We start from the raw sequence: 19,901 nt of genomic DNA, 5'->3' as shown, positions 1-19,901 counted from the left end.
CACAATGCCGCCGAATCAAGATAAGACTAGTAACGGTAAGCAAATTGAACAAATCATCGCCCACAACTACTTTGTGTTCTACTCGTGCATAGAATCTACGCATAAACCTGGCTCATGATGCCACTGTTGGGGAACGTAGCAGAAATTTAAAATTTTCTATGTATCACCAAGATCAATCTATGGAGTCATCTAGCAGTGAGAGAGAGGGGAGTGCATCTACATACCCTTGTAGATCGCGCGCGGAAGCGTTCAAGAGAACGGGGTTGATGGAGTCGTACTCGTCGTGATCCAAATCACCGATGATCCTAGCGCCGAACGGACGGCACCTCCGCGTTCAACACACGTACGGAGCGGGGACGTCTCCTCCTTCTTGATCCAGAAAGGGGGAAGGAGAAGTTGATGGAGATCCAGCAGCACGACGGCCTGGTGGTGGAAGTAGCGGGATCCCGGCAGGGCTTCGCCAAGCGCAAGCGGGGAGGAAGAGGTGTCACGGGAGGGAGGGAGGCGCCAGGGCTTGGGGTGCTACTCCCATGCGCCTCCCCACTATATATAGGGGTGGAGGGGGCTGGTTTCTTGCCCTCCAAGTCCATTGGGGCGTTGGCAAAGGTGGGGGAAAGAAATCCCATCAATTCCCTTCCCCACCGATTGTTATCCCCCTTTTTTAGGGATCTTGATCTTATCCCTTCGGGATAGGATCTTATTCCTTCTAAGGTGGGATCTTGGTGCGCCTTGACCAGGGGTGTGGGGCCTTGCCCCCACTACCCACGTTCATGTGGGTCCCCCCATGCAGGTGGACCCCACTTCGGAACCTTCTAGAACCTTCCCGGTACAATACCGAAAAATCCTGAACATTTTCCGGTGGCCAAAATAGGACTTCCCATATATAAATCCTTACCTCCGGACCATTCCGGAACTCCTCGTGACATCCGGGATCTCATTCGGGACTCCGAACAACTTTAGGTTAACCGCATACTAATATCTCTACAACTCTAGCGTCACCGAACCTTAAGTGTGTAGACCCTACGGGTTCGGGAGACATGAAGACATGACCGAGACGACTCTCCGGTCAATAACCAACAGCGGGATCTGGATACCCATGTTGGCTCCCACATGTTCCACGATGATCTCATCGGATGAACCACGATGTCGAGGATTCAATCAATCCCGTATACAATTCCCTTTGTCAATCTGTATGTTACTTGCCCGAGATTCGATAGTCGGTATCCCAATACCTTGTTCAATCTCGTTATCGGCAAGTCACTTTACTCGTACCGTAACGCATGATCCCGTGGCTAACTCCTTAGTCACATTGAGCTCATTATGATGATGCATTACCGAGTGGGCCCAGAGATACCTCTCCGTCATACGGAGTGACAAATCCCAGTCTCGATTCGTGCCAACCCAACAGACACTTTTGGAGATACCTGTAGTGCACCTTTATAGCCACCCAGTTACGTTGTGACGTTTGGTACACCCAAAGCATTCCTACGGTATCCGGGAGTTGCACAATCTCATGGTCTAAGGAAATGATACTTGACATTAGAAAAGCTCTAGCAAACGAACTACACGATCTTGTGCTATGCTTAGGATTGGGTCTTGTCCATCACATCATTCTCCTAATGATGTGATCCCGTTATCAATGACATCCAATGTCCATGGTCAGGAAACCATAACCATCTATTGATCAACGAGCTAGTCAACTAGAGGCTTACTAGGGACATGTTGTGGTCTATGTATTCACACATGTATTACGGTTTCCAGTTAATACAATTATAGCATGAACAACAGACAATTATCATGAACAAGGAAATACAATAATAACCATTTTATTATTGCCTCTAGGGCATATTTCCAACAGTTTTGCCTTCCTATGCTAGTTGATTATTGTTCCCATAAGTTGGTTGCTCACAAAATCCCTATGCATAGGAAGTGGGTTAGACTTAAATGTGCTAGTCATATTCTTCATGATGCTCTCTTTATGTTTCAATTCTTATCTTTTATGTGAGCATCATTGAAATCATCATGCCTAGCTAGGGGCGTTAAACAATAGCGCTTGTTGGGAGGCAACCCAATTTTATTTTTGTTCTTTGCCTTTTGCTCCTGTTTAGGAATACATAATTCATCTAGCCTCTGTTTAGATGTGGTTTTATGTTTTAATTAGTGTTTGTGCCAAGTAGAACCTTTGGGAAGACTTGGGTGAAGTCTTTTGTGATCTTGTTGTAAAAACCAGAAACTTTAGCGCTCATGAGATTAGCTGCCATTTTTTACTGGAGAGTGATTTTAGTTGATTCTTTTTGCAGATGATTAATAGACAAATTCCTCAGGTCAACCAATTCATTTCAGAATTTTTGGAGTTCCAGAAGTATACGTTTGAGACAGATTAGTACAGACTGTTCGGTTTTTGACAGATTCTGTTTTCATTGTGTTGTTTGCTTATTTTAATGAATCTATGAGTAGTATCGGAGGGTATGAACCATAGAGAAGTTTGAATACAGTATATATTAAACCAATATGAATTTATAATGAGTTCAAAACAGTACCTAAGTGGTGATTTATTTTCTGATACTAACGGAGCTTACGAGTTTTCTGTTGAGTTTTGTGTTGTGAAGTTTTCAAGTTTTAGGTAAAGATTCGATGGACTACGGAATAAGGACTGGCAAGAGCCTAAGCTTGGGGATTCCCAAGGCACCCCAAGGTAATATTCCAGGACAACCAAGATCCTAAGCTTGGGGATGCCCCGGAAGGCATCCCCTCTTTCGTCTTCGTTTATCGGTAACTTTACTTGAGGCTATATTTTTATTCACCACATGATATGTGTTTTGCTTGGAGCATCAATTTATTTTGTTTTCTTTTGCTTGCTGTTTGAATAATATACCAAGATCTGAAATTCTTAAATGTTCGAAGTCTTCACATAGTTGCATAATTATTCAACTACTCATTGATCTTCACTTATATCTTTCGGAGTAGTTTGTCATTTGCTCTAGTGCTTCACTTATATCTTTTTAGAGCACGACGGTGGTTTTATTTTGAAGAAATAGATGAACTCTCATGCTTCACTTATATTATTTTGAGAGTCTTAAACAGCATGGTAATTTTCTTTGGTTATGAATTTAGTCCTAATATGATGGGCATCCAAGAGGGATATAATAAAAACTTTTATATAAAGTGCATTGAATACTATGAGAAGTTTGATTCCTTATGATTGTTTTGAGATATGAAGATGGTGATATTAGAGTCATGCTAGTTGAGTAGTTGTGAATTTGAGAGATACTTGTGTTAAAGTTTGTGATTCCCGTAGCATGCATGTATGGTGAACCGTTATGTGATGAAGTCGGAGCATGATTTATTTATTGATTGTCTTCCTTATGAGTGGCAGTCGGGGACGAGCGATGGTCTTTTCCTACAATCTACCCCCCCAGGAGCATGCGCGTAGTACTTCGTTTCGATAACTAATAGATTTTTGCAATAAGTATGTGAGTTCTTTATGACTAATGTTGAGTCCATGGATTATGCGCGCTCTCACCCTTCCTCCATTGCTAGCCTCTCTTGTACCGCGCAACTTTCGCCGGTACCATACACCCACCATTATCTTCCTCAAAACAGCCACCATACCTACCTATTATGGCATTCCCATAGCCATTCCGAGATATATTGTCATGCAACTTTCCACCGTTCTGTTTATTATGACACGCTTCATCATTGTCATATTGCGTTTCATGATCATGTAGTTGATATCGTATTTGTGGCAAAGACACCGTTCATGATTTTCATATATGTCACTCTTGATTCATTGCACATCCCGGTACACCGCCGGAGGCATTCACACAGAGTCATATTTTTTTCTAAGTATCGAGTTGTAAGTAAATAAAAGTGTGATGGTCTTCATTATTAGAGCATTGTCCCAGTGAGGAAAGGATGATGGAGACTATGATTCCCCCACAAGTCGGGATGAGACTCCCGACGAAAAAAGAAAGAAAAAAAAGAGGCCATAAAAAAAGAGAAAAGGCCCAAATAAAAAGAAATGAGAGAAAAAGAGAGAAGGGGCAATGCTACTATCCTTTTACCACACTTGTGCTTCAAAGTAGCACCATGATCTTCTTGATAGAGAGTCTCCTATGTTGTCACTTTCATATACTAGTGGGAATCTTTCATTATAGAACTTGGCTTGTATATTCCAATGATGGGCTTCCTCAAAATGCCCTAGGTCTTCATGAGCAAGCGAGTTGGATGCACACCCACTTAGTTTCTTTTTGAGCTTTCATACACTTATAGCTCTAGTGCATCCGTTGCATGGCAATCCCTACTCACTCACATTGATATCTATTTATGGGCATCTCCATAGCCTGTTGATACGCCTAGTTGATGTGAGACTATCTTCTCCCTTTTTGTCTTCTCCACAACCACCATTCTATTCCACCTTTAGTGCTACGTCCATGGCTCACGCTCATGTATTGCGTGAAGATTGAAAAAGTTTGAGAACATCAAAAGTATGAAACAATTGCTTGGCTTGTCATCGGGGTTGTGCATGATTTAAATATTTTGTGTGATGAAGATAGAGCATAGCCAGACTATATGATTTTGTAGGGATAGCTTGCTTTGGCCATGTTATTTTGAGAAGACATGATTGCTTTGTTAGTATGCTTGAAGTATTATTGTTTTCATGTCAATATTAAACTTTTGTTTTGAATCTTATGGATCTGAATATTCTTTCCACAATATAGAAGATTACATTGATAAATATGTTAGGTAGCATTCCACATCAAAAATTCTGTCTTTACCATTTACCTACTCGAGGACGAGCAGGAATTAAGCTTGGGGATGCTTGATACGTCTCCAACGTATCTATAATTTTTGATTGTTCCATGCTATTATATTATCCATCAAGGATGTTTTATATGCATTTATATGTTATTTTATATGATTTTTGGGACTAACCTATTAACCTAGAGCCCAGTGCCACTTTCTGTTTTTCCTTGTTTTTGAGTATCGCAGAAAAGGAAAACCAAACGGAGTCCAATTGACCTGAAAATTGACGGAGATTATTTTTGGACCAGAAGAAGCCCACGGAGCATCGGAGATGGACCAGAAGAGTCCCGAGGCACCCACGAGGGTGGGGGGCGCGCCCTACCCCCTGGGCGCGCCCCCTACCTCGTGGCCGCCTCGGAGACCCCCCTGACTTGTTACCGATGCCAAAACCACTTATATATACAGAAACCTCCAAAACATAACATAGATTGGGAGTTCCACCGCCGCAAGCCTCTGTAGCCACCAAAAACCAATCGGGACCCTGTTCCGGCACCCTGCCGGAGGGGGAACCCTCACCGGTGGCCATCTTCATCATCCCGGCGCTCTCCATGACGAGGACGGAGTAGTTCACCCTTGAGGCTGAGGGTATGTACCAGTAGCTATGTGTTTGATCTCTCTCTCTCTCGTGTTCTTGAGGTGGTACGATCTTGATGTATCGCGAGCTTTGCTATTATAGTTGGATCTTATGATGTTTGTCCCCCTCTACTCTCTTGTAATGGATTGAGTTTTCCCTTTGAAGTTATCTTATCGGATTGAGTCTTTAAGGATTTGAGAATACTTGATGTATGTCTTGCATGTGCTTATTTGTGGTGACAACGGGATATCACGTGTTCTACTTGATGTATGTTTTGGTGATCAACTTGCGGGTTCCGTGACCCCGTGAACTTATGCATAGGGGTTGGCACACGTTTTCGTCTTGACTCTCCAGTAGAAACTTTGGGGCACTCTTTGAAGTAATTTGTGTTGGTTTGAATAGATGAATCTGAGATTGTGTGATGCATATCGTATAATCATACCCACGGATACTTGCGGTGACATTGGAGTATCTAGGTGACATTAGGGTTTTGGTTGATTTGTGTCTTAAGGTGTTATTCTAGTACGAACTCTATGATAGATCGAACGGAAAGAATAACTTCGTGTTATTTTACTACGGACTCTTGAATAGATCGATCAGAAAGGGTTATTTTGAGGTGGTTTCGTACCCTACCATAATATCTTCGTTTGTTCTCCGCTATTAGTGACTTTGGAGTGACTCTTTGTTGCATGTTGAGGGATAGTTATATGATCTAATTATGTTATTATTGTTGAGAGAACTTGCACTAGTGAAAGTATGAACCCTAGGCCTTGTTTCCTAGCATTGCAATACCGTTTACGCTCACTTTTATTACTTGTTACCTTGCTGTTTTTATATTTTCAGATTACAAAAACATATATCTACCATCCATATTGCACTTGTATCACCATCTCTTCGCCGAACTAGTGCACCTATACAATTTACCATTGTATTGGGTGTGTTGGGGACACAAGAGACTCTTTGCTATTTGGTTAAAGGGTTGTTTGAGAGAGACCATCTTCATCCTACGCCTCCCATGGATTGATAAACCTTAGGTCATCCACTTAAGGGAAATTAGCTACTGTCCTACAAACCTCTGCACTTGGAGGCCCAAGAACGTCTACAAGAAGAAGGTTGTGGACATCAACGGGGCAGCCGTGGCGCGGGTGAGGGGCGGCGGCGGCTCGAGCAGGGGAGAGAGAGTGGACAGAGAGAGGGGTGGGGCACGCGCTGGTCGCTTTTTAGTTAGGTCACAGCTCTTTGCCATCTACTAGCAAACGGCAAAGAGCCTAGCTAACGGACGTTAGGTTGGCCACTTTCTTTGCCGTCTGCTAGCAGACGCCAAAGAAAGTGGCCGTTAGGTGGTTCTCGCTAGTGGGCCTCCCTTCCTCTTTGCCGTCGCTAGCGGACGGCAATGCTTCTATGCCATCTGCTGGCTGACGGCAAACACGATATTTCTCGTCAGCTCTTTCTTTGCCGTCAGCTTTCCGTTAGTTGATGGCAAAGACCTTCTTTGCCGTCAGCTAGCTGACGGCAAAGATCCTGATTCCAGTAGCGATATAAATGCATTTCCATATCATCCTCAGTCTAGTGGTCAAGTAGAATTGAGCAATAGAGAGATTAAATTGATTTTGCAAAAGACTGTTAATAGGTCTAGAAAGAATTGGTCTAAGAAACTTGATGATGCATTATATGGGCTTGTAGAATTGGTTATAAGAATCCTATGGGTATCTCTTCGTATAAAATGGTTCATGGAAAGCATGTCACTTACCTCTTGAATTAGAACATAAGGCAAATTGGTTTATTAAAGAGCTCAGTTATGACTTCAAACTTGCCGGTGAGAAGAGGTTATTTGACATTAGCTCACTTGATGAATGGAGAACCCAAGCCTATGAGAATGCCAAGTTGTTTAAAGAAAAAGTTAAAAGATGGCAAGACAAGAGGATACAAAAGCATGAGTTTAATGTAGGTGATCATGTTTTGCTATACCACTCTCGTTTATGATTTTTTGCAGGAAAACTTCTCTCTAAATGGGAAGGTCCTTACTTTATCGAGGAGGTCTATCATTCTCATGCCATCAAGATCAACAACGCCGAAGGCACAAATCCAAAGGTGGTAAACGGTCAAAGAATCAAACATTATATCTCAGGTAATCCCATAAATGTTGAGACCAATATAATTGACACCGTAACACGGAGGAGTACATAAGGGACACTTTCTAGAACGTTTCAGACTCCGAAAAGGAATAGGTATGTGGTACGGTAAGTAAACTGACTCCAAAACGTTTCCAATGGCAATTTTTCTCTGTTTTGGAATATTTAAAAAATTAGGAAAACTAAAAGTAGTCCGAAGAGCGCATGAGGCATCCACAAGGGTGGAGGGCGCGCCCCTCTGCCTTGTGGCCACCTCGTGTGCCCTCCAGACTCTGTTTTTCTTGCACAATACTTCTTTTGGTCGGTAAAAAATCATTATATAATCTCCCGAAGGTTTTGACCACCGTACCACGACAATATATTCTGTGCTTTTTTCGAGCTATTTTTCTGACATATCTAGATCACCATTACGTCTCCAAGCGCCCCCAAGGACAAGTTTTTCGAGAAGGTCATCAACCCCTACCTTGCGGAGGTGCTGCAACACCCTCAAACCATTGAGATGCGTGAGGGGGTGCTGCACATACGCGATGTTGAGGGGCTGAAGAAGACCGGAAGCGTGGAGACAAGACTCGAAGCAATGGAGCAGCAAGTTTTCAAGTGCCAAGGGATGGTGGAACGTGGACTCAACGCCAATCACATGATGATCGCGGAGTTCACGAACAATCACAAGCTGGATGCGAAGAACATCAGAGAGGCCATCTTCAAGCTTCACGAGAAAATCGAGCACCTCCAGGCCCAGATCTGTGACCTGCAAAACCAAAACTGTGAGTATGAATATAGATTCAAGAGGATAAGTTTGGCTGCAGATGGGAGGATCCCGGAGACTCGTTCATCCTTCTATGATGATGAGCCTATGCCCTGGAAGATGGACGACAAGCCTACATCATCAACAACTCCATCGTCACCACCTCCGAAGAAAGAGACATAAATACATGGGTATGGGCACTCCCCTTGGCAACTGCCAAGCCTGGGTGTAACATCCCAAATTTTCAGATTTGGAATGCTAATAGGATCATTATTTTTCATCATGATTTCTATGCATTTTTGAATTTTCTGAATATTCAAAGAGTTTTCCAACTCAAGGCAAAAATATTTGGAGTGGAGATAACATGACTTCTTCCCTGTTAAATATAGTTGGAAAATGTTTAGCATATTATTTGGATTATATTGGGAGTTTTTCTATGCTATTTATGTGCCTGTATTGCATAAAATATAATTTTTCAAAAGTGCATATGTGTTTTAAATATGTTCACGGTATTCAATATTAGTAGTAATATTTCACTGTGTGTTCTTGTATTTTTTATTTATCTATACGTTATTTTAGTTTTAGCCACGATATCTTTTCTTGTACTCCCTCCGTCCGAAAAAAATTGTCTCCGCGGCGTTTTTGCAAAAAAAAACCTCCCCAGACTCCCGACATAACCCGCACTCCTCGTCTTCTCAAGTCGACACTCCGCCGCTCCGACATAGGCGCATGGACGCCGGAGCTGCCCTGCGCCGCGCGTCCTCCGCCGCCGCTGCAGCTGCCTCTTCTGCTGCTCCCTTCTGCCTCACGCAGAATCCCTGCCTCCCGAATCTCTCCTCTTTCTCCCCAAAAATCGTTTCTTCTTCCTCCCGCCGCATCTCCTGCTCGCGCCCACCCCCTCCCTCCTAGCGTTGATGGAAGAAGCGTGGCCGGCCCTCGGCCCGGCGGTCGGCGACGCGGCCCTCCGCCCCCGCCTCCCCCCGGCACCTGTGGCGTGGGGCGTGGCCGTGATGGCGCGGCGGGAGACGGTGCCTAAGGAGTCGTCCGCGCAGGCGGTGAGCCGGATCGTGTCCAGCTGCGCCAACTCGACCGGCCTGGCACCCGTCCTCCCGTCGTCGACGCCAACGCCGTCATCTCGCTCGCCTCCACCGCGGGCCTGCTGGTCACGATGCCAGAGGTGCTCGAGGAGGTGCGCGACGCCGCAGCGCTCTGGAGGCTCGCGCTCCTGCCCACCCCCGTCGAGACCATCGAGCAAGAGAGATCGAATGTTTACTTTAGCCGGCCCAGACCCTCGTATTGCTGCTTTCATTTGCTGAATAGAGCTTAAACTCTGCACTTTCATGGACTGAAGTTCATTTTTCTTGATGCTCTCTGCATTGCTGTATTCAGTAGGGCCAGCTCGAACCGTGTGCACCAGGAAGAAGGCTAGCTCGAACATTGTTTGGTGAAGCAAGCAGCTGAGCTGGTTTTGTTCTTGTCGCCTTGGATTGTGCAGCGATTGGAGGAGGACTTGGTGCAGAGGAATGGAGTGCGAGTACGGATGCTGCTTCCGTTGATCTCAGGTGAGCTTGCTAGACGAGTACAGATGCGCCCTTGGTGATTTTAAAACTACTGTTAGCCATGGAATTTGAGAGAGCAACCACACATTGAAACAACATTGGGCATACAGTATGCTTTGATCTCCAATGTTCAACAACTGTTAGCTTGAGATGAACATACAGTATGCTTGAGATGAACATACAGTATGCTTGACTGTATAACTGTAAATTTGCCTGAACATATGCTTGAGATGAACATACAGTATGCTTGACTGAAATAGCTGTTCATACACCTAGAAATGTTACTATGGGTGAAATTACCAATTAAAAAATGTATAACAATATTTGGAGTATTTATGATGATCAAAGTGTTTCTTACTCAAGTGTAATTTGTTGCCTCATCCACCATTTAGTATCCCTTGCTTGACTCAAGCTCAGAATTTAGGAGTAGAATAGAGTAGGCTTCAATTAGTCAAAACTGAATTTTACTCACTGAAAATATGACAGTGGAGTACTGTCCAAACTGTATTCACTGTCTAAATTTCATTGATTGCAAATTTTATTTATGTGTCAAGTTTGACATCAACTTGACTGAACATCAACTTGACTGATCAAAACCTGACAGAAATTGACAGGTTTTGGAAGAAAATGACAGGTTCTGAACATCAACTTGACTGGGTAATATAGTGCCAATTCTGATTGTTAACAGCAGAATACAGTTAATAGCAGTGTAATGGAGTGAGAAATCTTACTGTAAATTCAGCTACTGTAGTTATTGAAACTTCACTTTAAACTTCCAGTACACAAAATTCAGTTATCTTTTTAGTAGGAAAATTTCTGTAACAAATTTCAGAAGCTTGTATTTTCACACATATTGTGCTCTAGCTGATACATCTGCGTGTTCTAGCATTCTCCTTCCAATGCATACCGATATGAAACTTCTTCTTTGTTTAATTTTTTGAGCTATTGCTGCTGCTTAATCAAACAATGCATACCGATCTGCTGCTGCTTATGTTTGGGACTTTGGGGTGCTGCATCGATGTGCATCAAACATGATTAAGTTTTTTTCCAAAATGCTTCAGACTGCTAGATTCAGTTTCTAGTGATAATCCAAAATGCTTCAGACTGCATAAAATGCTTCTTTTGCTGTGATAATCCAAAATGCTTCTTTTGAGTACAGTAGCTGTCAAATTTAGCCTATCTCGAGCTTGGGCTTGAGAGCTTCTTTAGCAAGATCACTGAATGCAGTGTACTCCGCTGGAGCTTCTTTAGCCTATCTTGAGCTTGAGCTTGGGAGCTATCTTGAGCTTGCGAGTATATTTGTACGTTTGCTCACAATGGTGTACCGAAAATTGCAAGTTATATAGTGTAGTGTTTTGTAAATTCAGACTAGATTTGAGCAAGATAAACTTTACTGTTATGATTGATAAAGAAAACTTTAGTGTTATTTAGATTCAGAGCAAGTAAAGGAAAATTTAATAAAATTTGTCACTGTCAAAACTGAAACATGCAGGATGTGGTATTAATGTAGTGTTATGCATTTCTTTATCAATCATCCTGATGCCGTCGTGTGGACATGTGGTAGCACTGAATAATGAATTTGTGTTAACACTGAATTTGTGGACATGTGGATACTGAATTTGTGTGGACATGTGGTAGCATTTTCTTTATCAATCATTGGTTCATGTAAGTACTATAGACCTTCTACATATAATCTGAACATATAGAAGCATTTCTTTATCAATCATTTTCTTCTCTAGAGGAGTAACCTTGCCTCATCAATGGTGAGATAAACAGTGGTATTGGATATTTTCAGTAGAATCACTAATGGAGAAAATGGATAGTGCAAAGGCCAATATGATCTTCTTATTTAACTAATCATCAAAACATACCCTAGTTAGTCTTGAGGAATCTGGTGGAATCACATTGCTTGTTTCCAAAATAAATTGATTGATTGTGCACTGAAAATTGATTGATTTTTTTAGCAAATTTAGATATGTTTATTCCTAATCTGTTATTTTTTAACTTTGCAAATAATCTATTTCATTTAAACTACAGCTGTACAACAATGAAGCAAATAATCTACTGCAGTTTGATCTACTGCAAATTACCGAATCAATTGACAGCTACTCCTGGTTATCAATTTGATCTTCATTTGCATAAACCTGGTTGGTGCTCGCACTATTTACTGAAAATAAACCATTATTTACTGAAAATAAACCATTATTTACTGAAGATAAATCTGGTTGACCTTCATTTGCATAAACCTGGTTTGTGCTCGCACTATTTACTGAAAATAAACCATTATTTACCGAAGATAAACCTGGTTGACCTTCATTTGCATAAACCTGGTTTGTGCTCGCACTATTTACTGAAAATAAACCATTATTTACTGAAGATAAACCTGGTTGATCTTCATTTGCATAAACCTGGTTGAGTATTACAGAGCAATTGACAGCAAATTGATCTGGTTGGAATTTAGATAGCAACAGTAATAGTTAACTGAACTTCTTCTTTTTGTAACATTTCTTCAGAGGACATGATCAATTGTGTTTCAAATTACAGAGCAAGCAAGGTCCGGCACTGGAGATGAAAAAGCAAGGAGCCTTGTACTTCTTCTCACTGACAGCAGCACGAGCAGGGGACCTCCGGCGACAGCACACGAGCAGCTGACCTCCGGGCGGCAACACGAGCAGGGGACCAGTAGCAACTTGCAGAGGAGCAGGGGAAAGAGCTCGAGCTTGAGGTCCAGGACGAGCTTGAGGGAGCTCGAGGTCCAGGTCCAGGCGCGCGCAGGTCCTGGCCGGTGGCGGCGCAGATCCTGGGTGGCGGAAGGGATATCGGCCGCGCAGGCCTGGCGGCGGCGGCCCAGGTCCTGGGTGGCGGAGGAGCACGTCCTGCGCAGCGGCGGAGCAAGCAATTGAGTGGCGCAGGTCCTGGGCGGCGGAGGACCATGTACTTGGCGGCGGCGGAGCAAGCAATTGGGTGGCGCAGGACCTGGGCGTCGGAGGAGCACGTCTTGGGCGGTGGCGGAGCAAGCAATTGGGCTGCGCAGGTCCTGGGCAGCGGAGGAGCAAGCCATGGGCAGCGCCAGCGTAGGTCCCCGGCGGCGACTTGCCCTGGCGATGCGCGCGGGTGACGGACAGAGGAAGAAGGAAGGAAAAGGCGACCTGTTTGTAACAGATTTTAAGCTACGATGGCGTTTTTGCAAAATTCGCAGTACACTAAGCTGTGGACAACTTTTTCCGGACGGAGGGAGTACATAGATCTTCACAGATATTACTGTTCATCTGGGCCAGCAGCAGCCCAACTCCTGTTTGTCGCCCAGTGCACTAGAGCAGCAACAGCACAGCGTCGGCAGGCCGGCCCATTGCCCCGCACAGCTGCAGCCCAACCACAGCCTTTCCTATATTTTTTTATCTCTTTCACCTTCTGCCGCTGTCTTTGGGTCCCGCTTTTCATCTCCTACAACACACCGTGCTCATCATGAACACTGTAGCTCTTGTAACCGAACCGAACCCAAATCGATGGATTCAATCGATTCTTGACATGTAGGCCACGTGATCTGCTCTATATAATATCTCCAACCCCTCCTCGTCTGATTTTTCGTGAATTTGAAACCTTCCGTGCCTTGGAACGCGGTCCCGATCTCGCCAGACTTCCGCCGGCCGAAGCTTCTGCTGCCGGTCGATTGCATCGTCTCTGGAGGTTACGAGCCGCTCTGATACCTCTTGTGATCTTTGTCTCAATCTTCTGTATCTCCCCCACGTTATTATGAATCCAAGGGAGCACCACGACACCGCCCACGAGCTCATGCTGAAGAAGATCGCCGCTGCGCCATACCTTGGGCATTGCCGCCAGCAGAGGTCACCCCGTCGCCGTTAATGCCACCAAACCCACCGCCACCGTACGCCTCTCCCTCCTGTCAGTCCGCCCTCGCTGGAGATTCTCTGTAGCCGTCGTCGTCGTCGAGGTCCGAGCCACCGAGGTCCTCTTCTCGAACTCCGGTGATGCCCAGCCCTGTGTTCTCCGGTGAGCAAACGACAGCTGCCCGATCTTCTGTAAACGACCAAGATTAGATCTGTGTTTTTTTAATTATTTTAGCCGAACTGTTATCTGTTAAGTTGCGGCCATCCGCTCTTTAGCCACCGCAGTGAACAGTTTCCAACCATTGACAAAGTGCCACGTGTCACATCCACAGTACCGCAGCAGTTCTTCGAAGAAATCTATTTTGACACAATTTATTTTGGCAGATTCCATATCAAAGTTTCATTTAGGTTTATCTTGAGATCCGTAACTCCAAATTCATCGATTCTTTTTCCTGTGTACACTTAGAGACCAGGAGAATAATTTAGAACCAAAATTTCACATTTTTGAACAGTTCAAATTTGATTTTTTTAAATTTGAATTCATACTTCCGAAGGCCACATCTTTCAAACCGTTGATCCAAATTAGTTGATTCTTTTTGCATTGTGTTCCTATAAGATATAGCTATTGATATGTTCTGTTATTTAAGTTTTATTTGAATTCCTTGCCGTTGAATTTATTGTGATTGTTATGTGAGTACGATTTGTTTATCGGTGCCTTCGTTATGGTATAGATTATCGGGAGTGTGAAGCGGATCAGAATTAAGCGTTAGAGTACTTCAGCACTGTTCCAGGAAAGTTTGCACTTTTGATTTTGCTCATCCTATATTCTACTATGCGTGTGTGGTTTTTATGATATGACATGTGCTTGGTTTGATCTGTTCTGGTATTGATTGTATTATGTGATGGTGTGATCAACTTGCTATGGTAGACATGGGCATGTGTCGAGTGGTCCATGAAAGTGGTGAGTGTTTATTGCCGTAGGTTCAGGATTATTAACCCGGTGAATGCGTCACTGGCAGAGCGCTCTATTGTCCCTAGAGAATGCGCCATTGATAGAGCGCACTTGAGGCGAGGTATAGTTTTCGGAACTTAAATCAAGTGAATGCATCCTTGGCAGAGCACTCTATGGTTCCTAGAGAATGCGCCACTGACAAAGCGCACTTGAGATACTTCTGAAGTTCTTGTCATGCTTACTTAGAATCTTTGGGTTATCTTGGGCGATTAAAATTAGAGGCGATTGTATTCAGTTAGTGGAGGTAGGTGAAGACATTCTTCTCCAAACTAACTTGTGTGTTTTGTTTGTCATACATTGCTTTGTGGATGTAGGTTTGCTATATCATATTGTGTGATTTGCCAATACATTCAATGTATTGACCCTTTGTGGCTGCAACTTATCATGTTGCAGGATTTTTAGATGATCAGTGAGATACAGTAGGGTCGCGAGTCTTCACTCAACATGTTCTCGAGTGGGCATTGATGGAATCATCGTTTATTATGCTACCTTTCCGCTGTTATTATTGAATAAGTTAGTCATGTGCTATTCAGTTTGTAATACTTTATAAATTCTGGATCATACATTGTAGCAAATGATGCACTTGTTATTTGATATTCATCTATGTTGTATGTGCTAGCGAGTCGATCCAGGGACTAGCACAATGAGCACAGAGACATCGAATCTTATCAGGTTCAGGTCGTTACAGATGGTATAAGAGAAGTGTGTTGACTATAGGTCGTGACCCTAGAAAATGGATTAGAAAAGCCATAGGAGTGAAAAACTTACTTTACAACTTGTTAGTTCATACTCTTGTACTTATATCTTTTCTTTTCAAATATAGATGACCCCTGGAATTATATTAGTGTCATTTATGTAGTTTAGTTGACATACCACCATTACTAAGTTGTGTCTCATAAAAGATTTGTGGTGATATGATGAGATCATATCTCTCGTGGATATGACCTTACTGTAGGTTTTGCTTGTGTTGTGTGAATTGTTTGATTTGTTTGATTTGGGAGTTTTATTACTAGCATGAGCATATGGATAGTGTTTTCCCCTTAGGTCTTTATTCTGTCTATATCCTAATACATGCTGCAACCCAGTGATGAGTTCAAGTTTGACCACATGCGCCAGGATCTAATAAGAAGCAAGCATAATGTTGCTGAAAGAAGAACCCTAGAGGAAGCTATACTTAGTAGATGTTTTATAGTAGTTGACACAAACCTGAGAGTTGACAGGAACGATAGATGTTTTGTTGGGCATGCAGAACCAATGGATTATCTGAACCTAGTTCGTGAACAAGAGAAATATTCTGCAATGCTTATGAGGATGCCCGAGCGGTATAATGCGAGATTTTCTAAACCATATACAAGGTAATGATTTGGGTGCGGAATGGATTGATCACCATGCCGACTTACTCTGATTATTCGCTTTTTCTATGTGGGATGGTAAATCTAGAGTGACTTCCTATAGTAGAGAGACGACGTTTTTAAGCCTAAACCTTAGAATGGTATGATGTTTGATCCCTTGTAAAGGCAATCGTTGCCAATAGTAGGTTGTATAGTGAGAATAAACCTAGACTCTTTTCTTCAGGAACCATTCTTGATGACCACCATGAGAGTATTGATATTTGTTTAGTATTGGCGCAAGACCTGTGAGCCATGAAGTTTCAGTTTATGGGAGACCGCTCCTTTGATAAGGGATTCAGAATTTCAAAGGAGTGTAAGACTGTCTGAAAGATTTCCTCGAAGGAGTAAGATTTTTGAAGACCGATGACTCTTATTCTAAAGGTGGTAGTACTCCACACTCTCGGACGAACAATGGATATTCAAGGACACCCCGACCCTAGCCTTTTCTTTCTAGCCTCTTCGAATCTCGAGGACGAGATTCATTTTAAGGGTGGTAGATTTGTAACATCCCAAATTTTCAGATTTGGAATGTTAATAGGATCATTATTTTTCATCATGATTTCTAGGCATTTTTGAATTTTCTGAATATTCAAAGAGTTCTCCAACTCAAGGCAAAATATTTGGAGTGGAGATAACATGACTTATTCCCTATTAAATATAGTTGGAAAAGGTTTAGCATATTATTTGGATTATACTGGGAGTTTTTATATGCTCTTTATGTGCTTGTATTGCATCAAATATAATTTTTCAAAAGTGCATATGTGTTTTAAATATGTTCACGGTATTCGATATTAGTAGTAATATTTTACTGTGTGTTCTGGTATTTTTTTACTTATCTATACGTTATTTTAGTTTTAGCCACGATATCTTTTCCTGTACAGTATATCTTCATAGATATTACTGTTCATCTGGGCCAACAGCAGCCCAACTCCTGGTTGTCGTCCAGTGCTCTAGAACTGCAGCAGCACAGTGTCGGCAAGCTGGCCCATTTTCCCGCACAGCCGTAGCCTACCCGCAGCCTTTCCTATTTGTTTTTTATCTCCCTCACCTTCTCCCGCTGACTTTGGGTCCCGCTTGTCATCTCCTACAACACACCGTGTTCATCACGAACACTGTAGCTCTTGTAACCGAACCGAACCCAAATCAATGGATTCAATCGATTCTTGACCTGTAGGCCACAGGATCTGCTCTATATAATATCTCCAACCCCTCCTCATCGGATTTTTAGTGAATTTGAAATCTTCCGTGCCCTTGAACGCGGTCCCGATCTTGCCAGACTTCCGCCGGTCGATTGCATCGTCTCTGGAGGTTACCAGCCCCTCTGATACCTCCTGTGATCTTCGTCTCAATCTTCTCTATCTCCCTCATGTTATTATGAATCCAGGGGAGCACCAGGACACCGCCCACGAGCCCATCCTGAAGAAATCGCCGCTGCACCATACCTTGGGCACTACCACCAGCAGAGGTCACCCCGTCGCCGTTAACGCCACCAAACCCACCACCACCGTACGCCTCTCCCTCCTGTCAGTCCGCCGTCGCCGGAGATTCTCTGTAGCCGTCATCGTTGTCGAGGTCTGAGCCGCCGAGGTCCTCTTCTCCAACTCCAATGACGCCCAGCCCTGTGTTCTCCGGTGAGCAAATGACAGCTGCCCGATCTTCGGTAAACGGCCAAGATTAGATCTGTGTTTTTTTTAATTATTTTAGTCAAACCGTTATCTGTTAAGTTGCGGCCATCCGCTCTTTAGCCACTGCAGCAAACGGTTTCCAACCATTGACAAAGTGCCACATGTCACATCCACAGTACCGTAGCAGTTCTTCGAAGAAATCTATTTTGACACAATTTATTTTGGCAAATTCCATATCAAAGTTTCATTTAGGTTTATCTTGATATCCGTAACTCCAAATTCATCAATTCTTTTTCCTGTGTACTCTTAGAGACCAGGATAATATTTTAGAACCAAAATTTCACATTTTGAACAGTTCAAATTTGAATTTGTTTAAATTTGAATTCAAACTTTCGAAGGCCATATCTTTCAAACCGTTGATCCAAATTAGTTGATTCTTTTTGCATTGTGTTTGTTGGGGCTATAGCTATTGAGTTAACCCGCCCAGGAGGGGCCGGGTTATACCCATGGCGACTCGTAAGGCAAAGCCCAGGAAGGAATTGAAGATGGCGGTTCAGGAGGTGACTTATGAGGGGCCCAAGGCCCAAGGGCGGCTTAAGGCCCGTAGGTGTAAACCGCCATATGTGTATGACTTGTATCATAAGGCAATTATAGTTAAGTCACCAGGCCGGACACGTTTATAAGCCGACCGGGACTCTGTAAGCCACCGGGCGTCAACCTGAGTATATAAAGGGACGACCCGGCAGCGAATTAGGGGAAAGAAACAAGAGATCGAGAACTAGGTCAAGCGTATTCGCTCCCTGGTAATCGAGACACAAGCAATACCACCTCAAACTGGACTAGGCCTTTACCTTCACCACAAGGGGCCGAACCAGTATAAACTCCATGTGTCCTTTGTACCGTTTAACCCCTTTAAGCTAATCTCGTTGCGATGGCTCCACGACTAAGTCCTCACACTAGGACATCTGCCGTGACAATCCCACGACAGTTGGCGCCCACCGTGGGGCCAGCGCACGGTGGTTTCAAGTTCTTAAAGGGCAACTTCGAAGGGATCAAGGGATACGCTATGGGCCAAATGACGAAGAGTCGTCGCGGCAAGCTCTACATCGACAACGCAGGCCGGGGACCCGAGGCCGGCTCAATCGAGTACGGTTACCGGGTCCCCTTCGGCGGAATCCACGTCTTCATCGGCAAGATCGGCGAGCCGGGCCCTGAGCCGGACATCTGCACCAACATCATCGAGATGGCTCAGCGTGCGAGACCCGCCCGAGTTCAGCCCGCCGTGAAGCGTGCCTTCATGGGCTTCATTCATGGAGCGGAACCTGAGGATAGATCTGTGTCTGACGGTGAGACTGTCGTTTACTCGAATGGTGAGTCGTCTGGTGAAACTGAATCGCTGTACCAACTGCAAGATGGCCGACTTGGGGGCTGTTCCGATGGCGACAGTATTCCGGACCCCTATGAGCCGCCAAATAGAGCTGCGATCTTTATGGCCGGTACACAACCAGTGTAGAGCTCTTCGACTGCGGCAGCAATAATCTCCGGGTCAGTAGCAGCAACGGCTGCCAGGGCAGGAGGCCCTGTGCGCCTGCCGCCTCAAGTCGTAACCGACCTACCGGGTAAACTGACAACATTGTTGACAGCGGTGGTTAACCCAGCAGATCAGGATCAGCATAATGCGGAAGTTGCAAAACTACGTGATGAGATAGCACAGGCCAAGGAGGAGCTGAACGCAGAGATTACTAGGATGGCTGCAGAGCGGGCCGCTTTGGATGCTCAGGCACAGCGGATTCAGTCAGACTCTTTCCGGCTCATGATGGATCAGAATGCTTCAAACGAAGTCATGAGGAGGAGGCATCAGACTCGTCTGCCGTCGGTTTACGAGGCGAGGAATCTCTTTAACACGCCCGGAGCAGGGCTCAGTAACCCGCCAGAGGTAAACCAGGGTGAAGCGCCTGGGACAGGGGCACCGGTTCAGCCGCGTACGACAGAGCTACCACGTCTGAATACGACTCCGCCTCAACATGTGCCAACGCCGCCGGGTCATTATTCTAACCCTTTGGATAATATGATTGCTGCGGTGACACGTCTGGCCGCTTTACCAATCGGGGGTGAGTCGCCAGCGGCAATGGAGATACGACGGGCCAGAGAATTACTTCAGACGGCTTGGGCCCAACAGGCAGCTTATTCTCACAATCGTGAGAGGGTC

The 19,901-nt window shown here is 44.2% G+C and overlaps 1 protein-coding gene across 2 annotated transcripts; it reads left to right on the top strand.

Moving 5' to 3' along the window:
* Window positions 1-8,926: 8,926 nt before the first annotated feature.
* On the top strand, window positions 8,927-13,072 carry LOC123119944 (uncharacterized). Of its 2 annotated transcripts, none has more exons than XM_044539922.1 (2): window positions 8,927-9,819; window positions 12,361-13,072. In XM_044539922.1, exons 1-2 carry the CDS (start codon window positions 9,798-9,800, stop codon window positions 12,717-12,719), a joined length of 381 nt encoding a protein of 126 aa, XP_044395857.1. In that variant the 5' UTR covers window positions 8,927-9,797; the 3' UTR covers window positions 12,720-13,072. The 2 variants fall into 2 exon arrangements, with proteins under 2 accessions (XP_044395857.1, XP_044395856.1); XM_044539921.1 differs by lacking the exon at window positions 8,927-9,819 and adding an exon at window positions 11,355-11,963.
* The last annotated feature ends 6,829 nt before the right edge of the window (window positions 13,073-19,901 follow it).

The sequence above is a fragment of the Triticum aestivum genome, chromosome 5D (assembly GCF_018294505.1).
Source record: "Triticum aestivum cultivar Chinese Spring chromosome 5D, IWGSC CS RefSeq v2.1, whole genome shotgun sequence".
Taxonomy (NCBI): domain Eukaryota; kingdom Viridiplantae; phylum Streptophyta; class Magnoliopsida; order Poales; family Poaceae; genus Triticum; species Triticum aestivum.
This window is presented reverse-complemented; position numbering and strand designations above follow the sequence as displayed.

Excerpts from the sequence above, each read along its gene's own strand:
- LOC123119944 (XM_044539921.1), top strand. The coding sequence starts at position 11,792 with ATGTTTATTCCTAATCTGTTATTTTTTAACTTTGCAAATAATCTATTT. Across the intron at positions 11,964-12,360 it reads TCTTCATTTGCATAAACCTG|AGCAAGCAAGGTCCGGCACT; the intron begins GTTGGTGCTCGC and ends TTCAAATTACAG.